General features: G+C 33.4%; 3 protein-coding genes and 1 non-coding gene across 4 annotated transcripts; 2 read left to right on the top strand and 2 right to left on the bottom strand.

The window, feature by feature from the left end:
* Positions 1-2,562: 2,562 nt before the first annotated feature.
* Positions 2,563-7,246, top strand: LOC8280329 (serine hydroxymethyltransferase, mitochondrial). Its single transcript, XM_002527300.4, has 16 exons — positions 2,563-2,836; positions 2,947-2,997; positions 3,080-3,166; positions 3,256-3,377; positions 3,458-3,534; positions 3,726-3,850; positions 4,183-4,275; positions 4,465-4,557; positions 4,671-4,868; positions 5,079-5,183; positions 5,329-5,394; positions 5,542-5,619; positions 5,978-6,089; positions 6,183-6,293; positions 6,424-6,587; positions 6,975-7,246. Exons 1-15 carry the CDS (start codon positions 2,759-2,761, stop codon positions 6,567-6,569), a joined length of 1,542 nt encoding a protein of 513 aa, XP_002527346.1. The 5' UTR covers positions 2,563-2,758; the 3' UTR covers positions 6,570-6,587; positions 6,975-7,246.
* Positions 7,247-7,391: 145 nt separating this feature from the next.
* Positions 7,392-10,947, top strand: LOC8280328 (putative pentatricopeptide repeat-containing protein At5g52630). Its single transcript, XM_015724281.3, has 2 exons — positions 7,392-8,298; positions 8,616-10,947. Exons 1-2 carry the CDS (start codon positions 8,203-8,205, stop codon positions 10,830-10,832), a joined length of 2,313 nt encoding a protein of 770 aa, XP_015579767.2. The 5' UTR covers positions 7,392-8,202; the 3' UTR covers positions 10,833-10,947.
* Positions 10,948-11,184: 237 nt separating this feature from the next.
* Positions 11,185-16,166, bottom strand: LOC8280358 (CBL-interacting serine/threonine-protein kinase 8). The gene is made up of 14 exons (XM_002527298.4): positions 15,686-16,166; positions 15,296-15,358; positions 15,141-15,212; positions 14,930-15,037; positions 14,775-14,849; positions 14,619-14,672; positions 14,408-14,533; positions 14,055-14,144; positions 13,491-13,613; positions 12,531-12,650; positions 12,276-12,392; positions 12,032-12,088; positions 11,862-11,936; positions 11,185-11,706 (listed from the first exon to the last, which is right to left on the bottom strand). The coding sequence occupies exons 1-14, from the start codon at positions 15,842-15,844 to the stop codon at positions 11,605-11,607; spliced, it is 1,341 nt and encodes a 446-aa protein (XP_002527344.1). The 5' UTR covers positions 15,845-16,166; the 3' UTR covers positions 11,185-11,604.
* Positions 16,167-18,645: 2,479 nt separating this feature from the next.
* TRNAA-AGC lies at positions 18,646-18,718 on the bottom strand. Its single transcript has one exon. It is a non-coding gene; the product is annotated as a tRNA-Ala (tRNA).
* Positions 18,719-18,940: the final 222 nt, after the last annotated feature.

Here is an 18,940-nt window from a genome sequence, read left to right as displayed (position 1 = left end):
GAGTTCATGAGTAATCGGGATGCTGTTGCTTTCTTAAATCAAAAAATTGAAATTAATTTTAATGGGAAAATTACAATGGCATCCCTAAATTTTATTCTAAAAGCACTTTTGTCCTATTTTTTTCAAGAATTAAGCTTTCATCCTTACGATTAAATTTGGTAAACAATTTAAATCCAAAGAGTTTACCAGCAAACTTTTTATTCTCTATATTTATAAAATAAAGATAACTTATTCCTATGTTTATAAAATGATAAATACTTCAATTTTATATTTCTTAGCCAAACTTAAAATTTAATATATTATTTTCATAATTTATTTTATCATTGTCTGCTCTTATGGAAATTGTCTTTTTTTAACCTATCAATTCCTTATTCTATGATATAATCAGTCATTTTTTACTATAATATGATCAACCAATACAACTAATTGTGAAGATTTGCTTAAATTTATGTAAATAGCTTGGGGTATAATTTATAAATTAAACAAATTTTAAAAGGAAATATCATGAGCTAAAAGTCTTCAAATTAATGCAGAATTATTGCTATGGAAGTAAAATTTAAAATAAAATAGTAGATTGAAAAAGAAGAGATTTCATTTAAAAAAAAAAAACAAATAACAGTAAAATGGAGTAGGAAAATAATGAATAGAGTGTGAAAAGTTAAAACCAAAAGTACATGGACTAAAATGATTGTTTCCAAGAATTTTGTAGCCAGCGGGTGTTTTAACTTTTACAGATTTGGTTATTTCGTACACTTTTCAGTTTTCACCACATTACATTTAACAGGAAAGAGGTTAACGGTGGATATAACAGTTTCCAATCGATCCGTGTAATAGCGAACGGTGCGGAAAATTGTCACTTTAATTGGAAAAGAAAAAAAAAAAAAAGAAGAAGATAATTAACGCCGTTTCAAAACTATTTAATTCGGGTGATTAGATTCAGTCTTCTTCTTTTTATTGTTTTCTTAAAAAAAAAAAAAATAAATAAAAAAGAGAATCAGTCTATTAATAATAAATGAAATTTATTTCACCTCACCTTAAGTCAAAATATTGCTATGATTTTTCGCCTCAAATTTTGGTAAATCTAATTAATACATATTTTTTTGAAAAGAATATGTGAAAGAAAATTACCTTTGAATCTGTAATTTTATAGTCTTACCTTTAACTCACTGATCCAACCTGGCTTTTGGTTACTTAATTGCTGTTTTAGTTCTATTTTAATTTTTCCTTTTCTTTTCTTAATTAGGTGCAACAGAATAGGCCAACAGCCTAAACAGATGGAATTGCTGGATTCTATCTTTGGAGGGAAATAAATGGCATATATATATATATATATATACCAGCTAATGAAATTGATAATATTATTATTACACCACCACCTTATATTTGACCTTGCATGGAATTGATTAGAAGAATTAAGAACCTATATGTAAATGAGATTATCTTTGCTAAATTTGTCAAGGCAATTTCCTAATGTAAATGGATTATTAAATCACAATAAATCAAATACTTTATAGGTTTGTTTTTACAGTATTACTATGGTATATATATTACTAGACTTTTTGTCTAAATTATAAATAATAGAACTTTAAACCTTATTCAAGTTGATATATATATATATTTATCACCGTATTAAATTTTAAAAAGTGGATGAAAAATAAAATAAATTATTGATTAAATCTTAATATTTGGCCACATCATCCATGATATCATGAAGCTGTTATCCACCTAATACATGACCAATGTAGGTGAAATATATATATATATAAGCAATATGCCATTGGCACCATAAGTTGGAATGTAAATTAACTCATATTATCTCTTTTGCTGACTAATAAATAAAAAATAAAAAATAAATGATATTTTACTATTTGAAAAGTTTTGAAGACAATATACGGTATACCAGTCTTTTTCAGCATATAAATTACTATTTCTTTTTAAAATTAGTTGTAGTTATTATACACTAAGCTTTTATAACTGTCATTATACCATATATATATATATATATATATATATATATTCCTTTGCAGCACATTTACAATTTACCATTATTGTAATAAAACAATAATGGAATTATATTCCGATTCTGGCCGTATGTTGTATATTGTTTGGAAATTGGACTTGTGACTGATGACAAAAGAGGAAAAGATGTGCAAATGGAAAATAGAAAATTATGTGTAATCAAAAGGTGATTATTACAGCTAAATTTAGAAGGAAATGCTGTCTCAATACCACATGCCATTTTGCATTAACCATTCGTCCTCCTCATCTCTATTTCTTTTGGTGCGTTCACATTATTCTTTCACATTCTTAGCCATTCCGATGGACTCGAGGTAGCTGTTCTCTTTTTGATAGTTTCTCTTGTCAATTTTATTAAAAAATAAAAGATGAAGAAAAAAGAAATTGCAGTTCGCATGTGTCCATAATGCAATCTCTCCGCATTCCTAAGAAAAGGAAGAAGCACGTTAATTATTTCACGGAGTATATAAGAATCTTTAACATTTTTGTCTTTTTACTCTCTTTCTATAAGATATGATCAATATATTTATTAAAATTAGAAAAACAATGTAACAAAGAAACCACTTGGATCTGGTCTGGGCCATCACCACCAACCGCACTCACTCTCGCACCAACCAATAACCCATCACAAACTCTTTTTTTTTTTTTTTTTCTCGTTATTTTTCGAGCAGAGAGCAGCATAACGCTAACGCATCAGCAGAGAGCACAAACACGTAGAGCAGTAAAGCAGGGAAAAAGGCAAATGGCGATGGCTCTTCGAAGACTCTCTTCCTCTATCCGAACACCTTTCTTCAATGCCAATGGTTCCCTCTACTACATGGTTTCTTTCTTGTCTTTAATAATTTCTTTTTCATATCATGCAACAACTTAACACTCCTTTTTTTTTCTCTAATCTGATTGATTTTGTTTCGATTGTGATTGATTCGGCAGTCTTCTTTGCCTAACCCTGCAGTTGCTGATAAAGAGAAAGCTCCTGCTGCTGTAATTCCTTTCTCTCCCTCTCTCTCTCAAGATCTACTGTAGATCTCTATTTGTTTTTATTAAATACTTTCTTGTTAAACAGTGGATAAAGCAATTGAATTCTCCATTGGAGGAAACCGATCCTGAAATTGCTGACATCATCGAACTTGAGAAAGCTAGGCAATGGAAGGTATTTTAGTTTATTAATTCATTAATATAAATTTTGCCTGCTTTAATTTCATATTTTTGTTAGATCAATTTTAATTCGAATTGTTTTAGGGACTTGAACTTATTCCATCAGAGAATTTCACCTCAGTGTCAGTTATGCAAGCAGTTGGTTCTGTTATGACTAATAAATACAGCGAAGGGTACCCTGGAGCCCGATATTATGGAGGCAATGAGTACGTAAATACATACATTTTGATCATTGTGTCTTTAGTGGATTTTTTAACACGACGTTAATGTCTTTTTTTTTAATTAGGTACATTGACATGGCTGAGACCTTGTGCCAGAAGCGTGCGTTAGAAGCTTTTCAGTTGGATCCTGAAAAGTGGGGAGGTAATCCATTGTTTATTGATTGCATTCATGCCCTTGCATGCCCATTTTTTTGTTTTCTGTTTTAAGTTTGGAGCTAAGCTGAAAACATAACCATAAATTGTTGATTGATGCTCTTGCTTCAATGGGGTTTATGTTGATATTGGTTCTAATTTCTTTAGCTTACTGACAGCACATATATTTGCTTATCGCAGTCAACGTGCAGTCGCTATCTGGATCTCCTGCTAACTTTCAAGTTTACACTGCATTATTAAAACCTCATGAGAGAATCATGGCGCTGGATCTTCCTCATGGTGGACATCTTTCACATGGTTATCAGGTACTTATAACTTTCTTAATATTAGACATGCACCTGTTAGCATACAGATTATCCTTGACTCCAGTTTATTTTCTTGCCAACTGGCAATTATAATCGTTTTTTACTCTCTAGCTACCTTATCTTCTTTGTTCTTATTTTTTCCTTGGCTGTTTTCCTGAAAAATTATCCACAATTTATTTGTGTTTTGCAGCACTTCTAATTTGATGTCCATTTTGCTGTGTTTTTTTTTGGCTTGAAACCGATCCTAGTAATTATGTTATATGGAAGTGATGTAGTTTGTCCTTATAATATATGATGCGGATGATTGTTTCTGTTTTGTTCCCGTTTTGCAGACTGACACAAAGAAGATATCTGCGGTTTCCATATTTTTTGAGACAATGCCTTACAGATTGGATGAGAATACTGGTTATATTGATTATGAACAGGTACTCTTCCATCCGGTTCTGTGGAATATTTCATAGCTATAAACTCTACACTCTAGAATCCTACTTTGTTAGTTAAGCTTGATGCTATGCTTGGTGAAGGGCTTGAAATTTCTTGGACTAGCTACGTGTTTAGTTCTTGTAAAAAGTTTGCTAATATGGTTAATTTGTGAATTTGATTAATGTTTGCAGTTGGAGAAAAGTGCCACACTCTTTAGACCAAAACTTATAGTTGCTGGTGCAAGTGCTTATGCACGGCTATATGACTATGCACGCATCCGCAAGGTGAATGCCTGGGGTTCAGGAGACTAATTTATATATGTGGTCATCAAAACACCATTTCAATTATGATTCTTAAAGTCCTTAAGGCTTAGAGATCAGAATTTTTCTTTTGACAGGTTTGTGACAAGCAAAAAGCTGTTATGTTGGCTGATATGGCACACATTAGTGGCTTAGTTGCCGCAGGTGTTATCCCATCTCCTTTTGAATATGCAGATATTGTGACAACCACAACGCATAAATCACTTCGTGGTCCACGTGGAGCTATGATCTTCTTTAGGAAGGGAGTAAAAGAGATCAACAAAAAAGGGGAAGAAGTAAGTTCAAATCAATGAAAGGAGAAAATGGATATGTAAAAGAGGAAAAACAACTCTAATGTTCCGTGGTTATCTTAGATGTGTTGATCAATGGTCACATATCTTCATAATGCTGCTTTTCTACTATCATTTTCTGTGATTCCTGCTGCAGAATATTGAGGTAAAACACCTTGATAAAGTTAATGAATCAGTTCCATCCTAATCCAACAGGTGAAGTATGACTTTGAAGACAAAATTAATCAGGCAGTTTTTCCTGGACTTCAAGGTGGTCCTCATAATCACACGATATCTGGTTTAGCAGTTGCTCTAAAGCAGGTAAGCTTCCCCTGTAGGGCCTAGCAAATTGCTATCCTAATAGTTTCTATGAAGCAAGATTTTGGTGTTTAATGCTAGATCTGGATATCTTACAATCATTTTGGCCAAGGCCATAATTTTGATTTTTGAATATCATGTTTTCCAGGTCATGACTCCTGAGTACAAGGCCTACCAAGAGCAAGTTCTCAAAAACTGTTCAAAGTTTTCTCAGGTATACTGAATTCTGCCTTCTTAACACTGTCCTGGTATAAGAATGCTAGAGATGTTCATTTTTTAAGCTAGTGCTTGCTGTATCACATTATATTACCAAGTGATTTAGCAGTAGTATTTATGCTCTTGAAGTTCATTTTTTATGCAGAGCTTACTAGAGAAGGGCTATGAACTGGTGTCTGGTGGAACAGAAAACCATTTAGTCTTGGTCAATTTGAGAAACAAGGTAAAAAATTAATTTAGTTGTTTCTAGTTTAACTTACAAGCCCTTTTTTATTTTCTTGAAAAAAGGAAAAAGGAAAAATGAGTGGAAAATTGTATTAGAACTGTATTAAGATATCCATGGTCGAGAACTTCCTGAGGAACTGGTTTCTACTTTTATTGTGGATGCTTTTCACTTAAGGTGATTGGCTATTGGATAGTTATAACAAATGTTACTGCTGGATCTCATTCTTTTGATAAAGAAAGTCTTAAGCAGAGCTGAATTTCATGTTGCGGGCTCACAAAACAACATCTGTGGATGAAATTGCTTTAATATATAGCATACAATGGGGATCATACTTTCATTGGAAATTTTATGACAGGGGATTGATGGATCAAGAGTTGAAAAGGTTTTGGAATCAGTTCATATTGCAGCTAACAAAAATACTGTCCCTGGTGATGTATCTGCCATGGTTCCTGGTGGGATTCGCATGGGTAAGGCCTACCTTCTTTTATCATGTTTCATTGACTGACTGATTGATGGTCGGGTATTTCAATTTTCTCACAACTAGCTCTCTGGTGCTTCAGGAACCCCAGCTCTCACATCAAGGGGGTTTGTTGAGGAAGATTTTGCGAAAGTAGCAGAGTTCTTTGATGCAGCTGTAAAATTGGCCTTGAAGATCAAGGCAGATACTAAAGGTCTCTCTTTCCACACTGGGTTTTTTAATCTTTCTATTTTTACCTCTTATATTTCTGCTGTGTGCGGTCCACAGCATTGCTTCTCAGCAGGCATATACTGACAACAAACCTTCTGTTACTCTATATTCAGGAACGAAGTTGAAGGATTTTGTAGCAACTATGAAGTCTTCAGATATTCAATCTGGGATCGCACAGCTGCGACATGATGTTGAGGAATATGCAAAGCAATTCCCAACAGTTGGTTTTGAGAAAGAAACAATGAAATACAAGGACTAAGAAGATTAACAAAGCAAGGTATCTTTTTCCCTGTAACCATTAGACTGCATATCGTTTTCTTTTTAGCTGGATGAGAATCAAGTGAAATTTAAGTTCACAAAAAAAAGAAAAAAGAAAAAAAGAAAATCAATTGAAATCAGTCTTGGTCCACGGGTTTGGGAATCTATCACTAAGTCTAATTGGGAAGAGTATTTATATCAACTGTCATTTTCGTAAGGTATATGTGAAATAAGGCATATCTATTCATAGATTGACGTATCTCATGACATCTTCGAACTTACCAAGTTCTAAGTCTTTTTTTTTCTTTTCCCGTTCAATGGGTTTTATCAAACCTAATATTCATAAATGTTTTTTACAAATCAGGAGACCTGCCCTAACCATTGTTTCTTTGAATTCCTGATGCAGACAGATTTGTTGGAGATTCCACGATAAATTTCTTTAGTGCCAGAGTGGGTGAAATTTTTTTTAACGATGCTCCACTAGTCGAGGCTTGTCAATCTGAGGAGCATGACCGATTAGAGGAACACAGAAGAAGATCTAACGAAATATGAGATAAATGAGAGCTTTATTAAGTCCATGAGCTCTGTATTACAGGCAACTGTAAACTATTTCCAATATCCCAATATGTTTTGCAACAATTATTGGGACATGTTATATTTTCTTTTGTTGCTTCGTCACTAGCAAGTCGTGCTCTTCATTTTTTCAATCGAGTTAAAAAGAAGGGCTTAAATAAATAAATAAATAAATAAAGAAAGAAAATAATTGTAGCTTTCAAGATCACGAAGTCTGCAGGGATCCTGTTCTCAAAGTTCAAATAACTTTGCACGACTTCTTATGATTGTGTTCTAAGCTTTCTTCTTGTTTCGCCATTTTAAGATCATCATTATGTTTCATTTTTATTTTGATTTCATGGATACAAAAACAAGAAGATGAATTGGGAATTCACCCCAAATCAAAACCTAAACAAACATTTGTTTGACAAACCTGCTTAGCTAAGAAATTGAGTATCTTGCCGCTTCAAGTTAATCTTTATCTACTCATGAGCCTTAACGCGAGGTACCATCCATTAGATCCGAAATCCATCAAATCTTTCTCTAACCACAAGTTTTTACGAGGCATTATCAATTATACCCGAAATTCACCCTTTACCAAAGCATCTTGTGACACTTTAAGAGATTTTAGTAAAAAATAAGAAAAAAAAAAACTCAAAGAGTGCACGTATCAATTTGAGGGAATCCCCTTTGAATTTCAGATGGGATATAATCTCAGCCAAACCCTAACTGCCATACATATATATATATGTATATATCAAAAGAAAGAATGAAAGAAAACGGACGTCTGCCCGAATCGAAAACAAGAACAGACAGCAAGTCTCAATATCAAAGGAGTATTGTGGGTGAAACGTAAAGTATAAGCAAATAAGCAATGGTTGCGTTTAGTTACTGTTAGCAGTTGGAGAAAGTTAACGGCTGGTCTTAAAAATAGCCCAAAAATTGAAAAAAAAAAAAAAAAAAAAAAAAGAAGAAAGAATATTAGTACTCTAGTCTCTTCCCTCCACAATTCTATCCCATCCCACAAGATAGAAGAGAAGCTCATACATTGCCCAAAAACCCAGACTAACTCTTTTTCTTTAATGGCTTCTTTGCCTTCAGTTTCTCTCAGTAGCACTCTCAAGCTTGAACCTGAACTCCGTAAACATCCCTCTTCTTCTTCTCTGCCTACCGAAAAGGTACTCTCGATCTTTTCATTTCCCCTCTTTCTTTTGGGTATTTATGTAACATAATTCTCTCTCTCATTGAATTCATCGGAATAGGACTATTTTCGTGTTATCTTATTGCATCATAGCCAATATAGAGCTATGAAACTACCTTTCCCTTACTGTTTTGCGAAGAATTTTTCTTTTATTACTTTTTCAAGTTCTAATAAATGGGTCAGTGTTTCTGCTAATCAATTAAAAAAAAAAACTCTACTAATCTTGAATTTCAGTTCTTTAAAATATTTTGATTTCAAATTGTTGCTGATACTAAGCTATGTATGATTTCTCAGAGCCCGAGTACTTCATATCAGAGGAGTTCCATAAACACCCAATTGGATGGAAGTTTAGAACCAATTAAGCCTTTAGAGTTCCATGAAGCTCTTTGTTTTATTAAGGAGGAGAAAAAGATTGAACCCTCTTATTATCTTCCCCTTTTACAAGAATGCACAAAGAAGAATTCTGTCTCAGAAGCCCAAGTTATTCATGCCCACATTATAAAGACAGGAACCCACAAAGATCTTGCTGTCATGACATCTCTTGTCAATGTTTATGCAAAATGTGGAGCAATGGGAAATGCTCGAAAAATCTTTGACAGTTTGCATCGAAGAAATTTCGTTGCTTGGACAGCCCTTATGACGGGTTATGTTCAAAATTCGCAACCAAATATAGCAATTGATGTTTTTCAAGATATGTTGGAATCGGGGACTCTACCTTCGAATTACACTCTAGGAATTGCTCTCAATGCTTGTTCGGCTATTAACTCTATCAAATTGGGGAAACAGTTGCACGCTTTTGTTATTAAATATAAGCTTGATTACGATCCAAGTATTGGAAATGCTCTTTGCAGTTTATACTCAAAACTTGGTAGCTTGGATTCTTCTATTAATGTCTTCCAGAGCATTGGAGAAAAGAATGTGATTTCATGGACTGCAGTTATTTCTGCTTGTGGTGAAAATGGCAAAGCAGCAATGGGTTTGAGATTCTTCAATGAGATGCTTCTTGAGGATATTAAGCCTAATGAGTTCACATTAACTACTGTTTTGAGCTTATGTTGCGTGACACTGGCTTTGGTTTTGGGGAGACTGGTTCATTCCTTGAGCATTAAACTTGGGTATCAATATAATCTACGTATAACAAATTCTATCATGTACTTGTACCTCAAATGTGGACACATGGACGAGGCGCAGATTTTGTTTCATAAGATGGGATCTACTAACTTGGTTACATGGAATGCAATGATTTCCGGCCATGCACAGGCAATGGATCTTGCAAAGGATGACTTCTCAGCACAACGAAGTGGAATTGAGGCACTAAGCATTTTCTTGGAATTGAATCGCACAGGCAAGAAGCCTGATCTATTCACTTTGTCAAGTGTTTTGACTGTATGCAGTAGGCTGTCAGCCTTAGGACAAGGGGAACAACTTCATGCTCAAACCATTAAATCTGGGTATTTGTCAGATGTAGTTGTGGGAACTGCACTTGTTAACATGTATAGCAAGTGCGGAAGCATTGGGAAAGCCAGTAAAGCTTTTGTGGAGATGTCCACAAGAACTTTAATATCATGGACTACAATGATCACAGGTTTAGCACAGCATGGCCATTCTGAGCAAGCACTACAACTTTTTGAGGATATGAGGCTGGCAGGAGTTAGACCTAACCAGATTACTTTTGTGGGTGTTCTGGCCGCTTGTTGTCATTCTGGAATGGTCGATGAGGCACTTGGATATTTTGAGATGATGCAAAAGGAGTACAGAATCAAGCCTGTGATGGACCACTATGGATGCCTGATTGCTATGTTTGTGAAGTTGCGTAGGCTAGATGAAGCTTTTGATATTATCAACAAAATGGATTTCGAGCCCAGCGAGTTCATATGGTCAATCTTGATTGCAGGATGCAGAAATCTCGGGAAGCAAGAACTAGGATTTTATGCTGCTGAACAGTTACTCAAACTCAAGCTAAAAGATACTGAGACTTATGTCACCCTGTTGAATATGTACATCTCTGCAAAGAGGTGGCAAGATGTTTCCAGGGTCAGAAAATTGATGAAAGAGGAGAAACTTGGAAAATTTAACGACTGGAGCTGGATTACTATAAAGGAGAAGATTCATTCATTTAAAACCACTGGCCGTTTGCATCCTCATAATGCGAAGATGTACGAGTTGCTGGAGGAATTGCTTGATAAAGCAAAGGGTTCCGGATACCAGTCAACGCAACATATGGAGATACTTGATGGTGAGGAGGAGGTCGAGGATGAGGAGGAGAAAAAGATAATATCTTCTGCTGTTTATCACAGTGAGAGGTTGGCTATTGCATTTGGGTTGTTGAATACGGAAAAGGACGCTCTGATAAGGGTTATGAAGAGTGTTCAAATGTGCAAAAACTGCCATGATTTTGTTAAGGTCATCTCATTACTCTGCAATAGGGAAATCATCATTCGAGATAGCAGGCGGCTTCATAAGTTTGTTAATGGGCAGTGTTCATGTGCAGATTTTAGTGAACTTCTATGACATCTCAGTATAGTTGATTAACATGCTTACCATTTCCTAGACATACTAAGTTTTATTAAAAATTTAGTATTGTCGAGAAGCAATCAAAATTCTGTCCAAGTATCTTTTAATTTCAGCTAAAAACATGAGATGAGACAAGCAGCTTAAGTCTTAAGATCTCCTAAAGAAAAAAGAATAGCATGTTAAATCCCACATTTCAACTTAGAAAAAATGCCACCACTTCGCTTGTATAATCCACTTACGCGAATAGGCTAATAACATTTACAGTAGAGAAAGGAAAATCACAGTTTTGTGCAATTAAGTAGGGGAATGAGAACCCAAAAAGTGGGAAATTAATCATCAAATTCGAACATTACAAGGTAAGTTTAATAAGTTCATTATAATCAGCTTGTAAAGCTACAGTTCTTGGATCAACAGTACATTACATTGTTACATTCTCATTGAAATCTATAAACTCAGCAAGCACAGCTACAAAATAGCATTACAAGTGTAGGAGATAACAAGCCCAAGACAGATATAGATCTACAGACATCACAAATACAATTATTAAACAGATACATATTTCCTCATTTTCCCTCTACCCTTTTTCCACCTTCCCCTGCAGAGATAAGAGGGCAGAGTTTGGAAATTTTTCAGGTAACACATATTTCCTCATATTTGTAAAACTCGAGTTGCACCCTTAATGTTCAAAAAGGGTGTCTAGTTCCTGTGCATGAATGAGACCCACATGCCTGCTGTAAGTAGTAGAATCATGATGTCAGATGAAACAAATTCATCGTTTTTTGCTCTTTGACTTGGTGACTCTAGATTTGCTTGATTCATTAGGTGGTTTCCAAATGATATCGTCAAGATTGCCACAGAAGTCCTTGTAAAACTGCAACAGAGAAAAGTTCATCCCTTTCTAATGAGAATCTCAGAATATGCGCGAGCAAATGATAAAGAAAACCTAATATGCCAATTATTGGGTCAACCCTGAAAGAATAGGTATGATATATGGTAGGCCGATAAAGATGATTTTAGACAACTGACCTTGAGGTATTCAGCAGCATCTCCAGCTGCTTTCTGAATGTCTACCATAAGAAATGAGGGAGCTACTTCAAACACCTTCAACCAAAAAAATGAAAGAATTTTAAACATAGAACAGTGATAGATAAGATAGAAATAAAAAATGCAGTTCAGAGTTATAGCTGAAAGCATACTTCCACAAAAACTGAGAAATGAGCAGTCTTATTAGCTGAAAGGCCTTCCACTCTCATCTAGAAAATGCACATACACTGCTTAGATCGAATGTAAAAAATACTAGACAAGTTCAGTCAAAATTGGTACCACATTAGCAAGTGATAAATATACAATAAAAGAACAGAATATTCCCTTAATAATGTTACAGATGTAGAAATCAATAACAAAATAGAAGCACTGTATCTCAATATACAAGTTGTCTACCTTATAATTACGAATATGGGTCTTAAAACCCATTGATTGTGCAACAACTTCCATGCTCGATAACACAACCTTTGCTGGCTTCCGCGAGACAAATCGTGTTTGATTCTTCAAAGAGTCCTTTTAGAAAGAGTAAGAATTTCAGCCTTCTCATAACAAATACTGAAAAAATATATACTATGCTGTTCCGTGAAAACAAGTATCTTCGTGATGTAGCCCAATGACGAGAACAATATGAGCATACTGGATCATTCTTACCCTTCCACGGTCAAACAGCGTTGCGAGGTTCAACCCTTGAGATAGAATTATCAAGTCAAACGCATTAAGAATCAAAGGACGCGCATCCTCATTTCTGCACTGTTCATCAGCCTTTTGTTCCTACAGTAAGCCATCTTATCAAGAACACTAATAGAAGAATAGAATATTACTCGGTAAAACATGTCAATAATGATATTTGGTAGGGAAACCATCTATCTCAACTAACGATGAAAAGCGGTTCTTCATAAATATAAATCCTGAATTGATCTTTCTAATGGATAACATGGAAATGAGTGGCAGGAGTTAAGATATTAATTAGCTTATTATATAGCAATTATCTTCCTTGTCAGGAGCTGAGAGAATGTTTGATACATATGAACTTAGAAAATCCCAAGCAGATATTTAGAACATTAGTGTGCAGCGAAAGCACGAGAGAGAGCTCAAGTGAAAACAAGAACGGTAGGCATGGAAACATCTCCAGTAGAAACAACTTACAAAACCATATGTTTGCCTAACTGCTTGTATGGTTAATTATGATGGACATCCAACACCATCTGAAGGACCAGAAGGATTATTTAACAATAAAGCAGAAGACTAAAGTAGTAGAATTCTGAGCAGTGTTCTCTGGGTCACATTTTTTGTAATTAGTCCAATCTTATGATAACTGAACTGTTTCCCCAACATACAACCCTTCAAGATATTTGATGTTCTGAAGTTACTAAGCTGAATTGGTGCAATAAAGGATCAGGGGAGATTAGCCACCTATCCTGCCAAGTTGTGGGGAGCAGGGGCAAACCCAGTGTAGGAGGGCTCAATTGCAGCTAGCAATAAATTAATCTTCTCAAAATTGTAATAAATAATCAAACACCTGGATCACCAATATATGCAAAGAGAATAATATGCTTTGATTTAAAAAAAGAAAAAATCACTGTAATAGAAAGCACCTGGCACTCAACCAACCTCTGGATCATAAAAAGCTGCATCTACATCATCCAGGTTCACATCTTCATACTCAATGAGTCTCGCAGGTGCATAACCTTTCTTAAACCACTCGTCATTCCTTATCTGCTCAATAGTTATACGCTGCATAGAAAGAGAAAGTGCTTCTCAGAAACAATGAAAACCAAAATAATTAGTTTAAAAGCCATTAAATTCAAACTCTTGATAGGATTACAGGCAGCAGCTGAAGATATGATGCAAAGGACTAAATTATTTATCAGGAGCACTATAGCATGACACTGAATACACCACCATATAAACATAAGATAAGATCTAGGAAAGCATCCATTTCCCAAAATGCGCAACTCAATGAAAATTCAACTACATGCTTAGAAACTCAATGAAAACTTTGCAGAGAGAGAAAGAGCAAGTTTATGAAAAAAACTTTGGCTAAGCAACCATTTATTTTCCCATATGCATTGTATATTAAGGTAGCTTACACCATATTATTTTAATACCAACTTTTCTGTTGTTATACAATGACACAAATAAGGCCAATGCCCTTATTAGGCAGTGATTACTTACAGTTTCAGGATTTGGATCCAAAATTCTATGAATCAAAGATTTTGCTCCCACTGGAAACCATGAAGGGCATGAAAATTCTGCCCTCTCAATCTGCAGAACATTTTAAGAAATATCAGTATAAACAAGTATAGAAGATATCAATATTAAAGTAATAACGCTAAAGCTAATTAACTAAACTAAGTGCTAGAAAGTACTGACTTAGTTTCTAGGACTCCAGGAGGGACTTATACAAAAATAGTAAGGTTAGTTTTGCTTATTTAGAGTTGGATCCAGCATCAGAATAAGCCAGTAAATAAGCACAAAAAGTCACTAATTATGCATACCATATAAGTGCATGTGATATTAGTTCATGCCTTACTGTATAATGTGGTGAGATCGAGTTCATCAAATGGAAGATATCCTGCCATCAAAACATAAAGGATGACCCCACAGGACCAGACATCTGCTACAGCACCATCATAACCCTTGTGACTAAGTACCTAAAGCAGACAGTGGAATATTATAGAAGTATTTTTGAAACATCCTTGAATTCAAAACACAGGCTAAAAGGATCCTAGCATTTACCTCAGGTGCTACATAGTTAGGAGTTCCACATGTTGTTCGCAGCAGGCTAACTCCCTATACACAAGCATCATCAAGTAAGAACCGAACGATTGTTATTTCCTCAATTACAAGGATGTCAAATAAAGATACAATAAGAGTTTCCATTAAGCATCTTACGTCTTCAGGTGATGCACTAAGACCAAAATCTGAAATCTTTAAATTTCCTTGTGAATCAAGTAAAAGATTTTCAGGCTGTTCATGAAATGAGAAAAGGGCATTAAGATATTAGTGTAACAGAAACTGGATTATATTCTTAGACGTAAAAAAAACACCTTTAAATCTCTGTGGAATACTCCTTTACTATGGCAGTAATCTACTCCATCAATAAGCTGTTGAAAGTATCTTCTAGCTTCAGCCTCACTAAGACGTCCATGGTGCACCTGGTAAGCATGAAACTTTTACTAATGCAAAGGAGACAAAACAATCTGAGTAAACTACTGAATGGTCCATCTTGAAATGTCAATCAGAATTTAAACTACTCACTATTTTATCAAACAATTCACCACCTGTAATGAACTCCAAGATTATATAAATCTTAGTGCGACTTGCTAAAACCTAAGAAAAACAGTAAAAGTCAGAATGATATATGCAAAATATCAAAAAGTAAAAGACAAAATTCCAAATTTTATATCTCATGCCTCGTGTAATCGTACAACATAAGGATGTCTAACAAGCTTCATAATAGATATCTCCCTCTTGATCTGCAGAAAAGGAAAAGATAAAAACAGTGCTTATATAAAACTTGACTTAAGAGTAAAACTAAATTCATTACTTGCTGGATCAACCTGGGTAACAATCTGCAGCTGAAGTTAAATCTCTTAGTCTAGAAAATTCCTAAATTGATAAATGAATTATAAAATTGGGAGCATCGTAAAGCTGTCCAGTTAGTTACGATATAAGTAGTAAATAAATAGCGTCATCAGGACTCATCAAAGTATAATAACTTCAAAGGATTTTTTAAATTCATTTCCCAAGATTTTCGAAAAAAAGAGAAAGAAAAGAAATAAAAGAATAAAAGAAAAGAGGACCTGATCAATCATCTTGTGTTTGATGATGGTGGTACGATCGAGAACTTTCATGGCGACACTCTCACCGGTCTCCGTATTTTGGGCGAATTTTACTTTGGCGAAGGTTCCTTCTCCGATTGTCCTTCCTACTTCATATTTTCCTACTTTTCTCACCACCATCTTCTCTCTTTCTCTTTCTCTCTGAACAAACCACGAAGCTTTTAGTTTTAGCTTCTATGGCATTTGGAAACTAAAAAGTTAACTGTTTACCCCCTTTTTCTTTTTTGTAATTAAATATGTTGCAATTTGCAAAGCAAAGTAGAATACAGCACAGCTTGAAAGCAGTGAGGACTAAAGGATTTGGGGAATTTGACAGTAAAATGTTGCGTGAGGTTGGAGAATCAGAATTAAATAAGATCTTACTGTTATCTTTTGTGAAAGTGAAGATTAGTAGCAGATAGATTGACGGCTATCTGTCTTATTCTAGAATTTTCAGACAAGTAAAAGGTAAAGTATTAGCAAGACTTTGATCTTTGTCTTCAATATATATATTTCAAACTGGTAATAATAAATTTTAAATATTTTTTCGAGAATATTAGAGGAGTTGCAGGATAATATTTCCAAGTTATTTGTACTTGCACTTAGAGCTAAAGCTTTTCCTCTTTATCTCTCAATATTTTTGTTCGAGTTAGTGTAATATATAATTTATTCTCAATTTGTTTTTTAAATTATTAATGTAATTAATATTCATGAAATGATTTCTTAATATATAAATTGAATAGATTTATAGAAACAAAATTTACCAAAACTACTATCTTTTTAAATTTTAAGATTATATAAAGAAGCATCCTTTATATAAATAAATACTTTAAATGTTACAGACTATTTGGTAAAGACTTAAGAAATAAATGTTGATTCTATCAGCTATATTTTAGAATTTTTTCTTATCATTTAATAACTAATTTAATTTTTTATTTATTTAGATACTATTATCCTTACTTAAATTTATTAACAATAATTTACTTTAAATTGACTTTATATAATTAAACTTTTATATTTTAAAATAATATTATTATTTTGAAATTATTCTTAATAGTTAAATAATTATAAGATTTAAAATTATAGTATTTGAAATTAAAAATTTTTATTAGTAAAATTTAAATTTAAATTTCTAATAAATACAAATAAGCTAAAAAAATTAATATAATTTTTTTAATTATTATCGATTATTTTTATTAATTTGTATTATTAAATATAATATAATAAAATAAAATATATTTAACGATAAATTATTACCTTCAATTGTCAGTTAACATACTAACAACAGTCATTAATAAAATTCTATCAAACTGTTTAATTTATCAGCCATCAGCTATCAGCTATTAACCATCAGCTACCAGCTGCATTCATCAGTTGAACTAAACAAGCTCAAAATAAGTATTATTTAGATTACAATTGGTCGAAATTTATAAAATTCACTTACAAATCTAAGGTTTACGTGAATAAAATTGAAGTTTATACAGTTTAAATGAAATAAAAATTAATTTAAAATCTTAATTTGTATAAAAGTGGTTATAACTAAGCTAAATTCTGATAAAATAAAAAATAATTTTAAATAAATTTCACATTAATTTATTAATATATTTTATAATACTAAAATATCTTTTAAAACTTTATCATGTTTGTCTCTTTCACAAAATCTTTTCTAAATTTAGTATATTTTAAACCAAACATATTATTAAAGTCTTAATCTGGATTATGAAATCAAGTTGGCAAAAATAGGATGACAAACTTTTTATTTGGTACATAAAGTTAATTAGAAGAAGGTACTAAATTTAGTAAAGCTAATATTTTGATTATTGGTCACATAAATTTCAGCTTTGTTAGCTATTAAATGCTTAAAAAAATATTTATATGCTTAATTGATAATTTACAAATCATATGTTTTAGATTTAAGAATATATGATGAGGAAATGAAGGTGTTATTATCTTATATTACATTTGAAGTAAATAATATAATCTTAAAGAAATTAATTTATTATCAGACACGATTGATTTTTGATTTCAGAAATTAATTGTTTTACCAGAACGCGGGGGTCTAAAAGTAAAGAAAAGAAAGAAAAAGAAGGTCAGGGGAGTTTTGAGTTGAATGAGTATTGTGAATAAAATTCTTTAAATTGGATTTGGAAGTATGAAACAGCGTCTTTAATCCAAACCGAACCGGCCGGTCCATCCTGGATGAATGGGGTTTGGTGGCCAGAGAGAGAAGATATTGTAAATGTGAGATGGTTTTTCTGTTGAAAAATGGACGCCTCCTTGAGTAATGGGTAGTTGTCTGTTGACTCCCCAAATAATCTTCCATGGTATTTGCCATATTTTATGCTCTTTGCTCAGTCCTACGTTTCATCTCTCTGGACTTTTTATTCAAATAAAAGTTTCATTTTTCATTTGATTCCACCAATTTTAGAAAGGGGATGTCTGAAATCTAAAACAATTTTACAGAGTAGACAAGCCCAAAATCTTTTACGCAAAAAGCACTCATTATCTTACCATGTTAAAACTTCAAATTTGCAATGAGAAACACTGCTTTCTTGATATCAACTCATTTGGTACAGGGAAAGGAAAGGAGTGGTGGTTGAACATCTAAAACTGAAGAAGGAAGCAGCAAATTTCATATGTTTGGCACCATTGTTCCTTTGAGCCACCAAGCTTTATTGGTGCGCACCATTTTTCCTTTGAGCCACCAAGCTTTTATTGGTGCTCTGCTGGAAAACGATGTAATTTTGTCTGTGTTTGATTTCAGAAAAATAATAATAAAAAAAACATATAAAAAGCATTAGAGACATGTGATTTTTAAGGAAGGAAGCCATAAAACATTGACATTCCACGCTTATCGATCTCTTCAGATTGATATATGTGGACGATCTATCTCCGGCCATGAACAGATTATTCAGCGGGAGTTGAAAAGTAGAAAAGTTCAATGGAGATGCGGGGTATCGATCCCCGTACCTCTCGCATGCTAAGCGAGCGCTCTACCATCTGAGCTACATCCCCATTGATTCTTTATTTGAAATTATTATATATCTAACCAAGCAGAAATTTAGAGGACCTGCAGGAAAAGCCAAGAGAGTTGTATTCAGGTATAAATGTTGAAACCTTAATTTTTATTTTGAAAAAAATAAAGAAGGCTTCTGAATTGATAATTTTCTTTTTTCTCTTCAGTGTAAGAAGCACAAATGTTTTATCCAGTAGTAGTTTACATTTTCTTACTAGCAT

Source organism: Ricinus communis, chromosome 2 (genome assembly GCF_019578655.1).
Source record: "Ricinus communis isolate WT05 ecotype wild-type chromosome 2, ASM1957865v1, whole genome shotgun sequence".
In the NCBI taxonomy this organism is placed as follows: Eukaryota; Viridiplantae; Streptophyta; class Magnoliopsida; order Malpighiales; family Euphorbiaceae; genus Ricinus; species Ricinus communis.
Note: the sequence above shows the minus strand (reverse complement) of the source record. Positions and strands in the feature narration are given on the sequence as shown.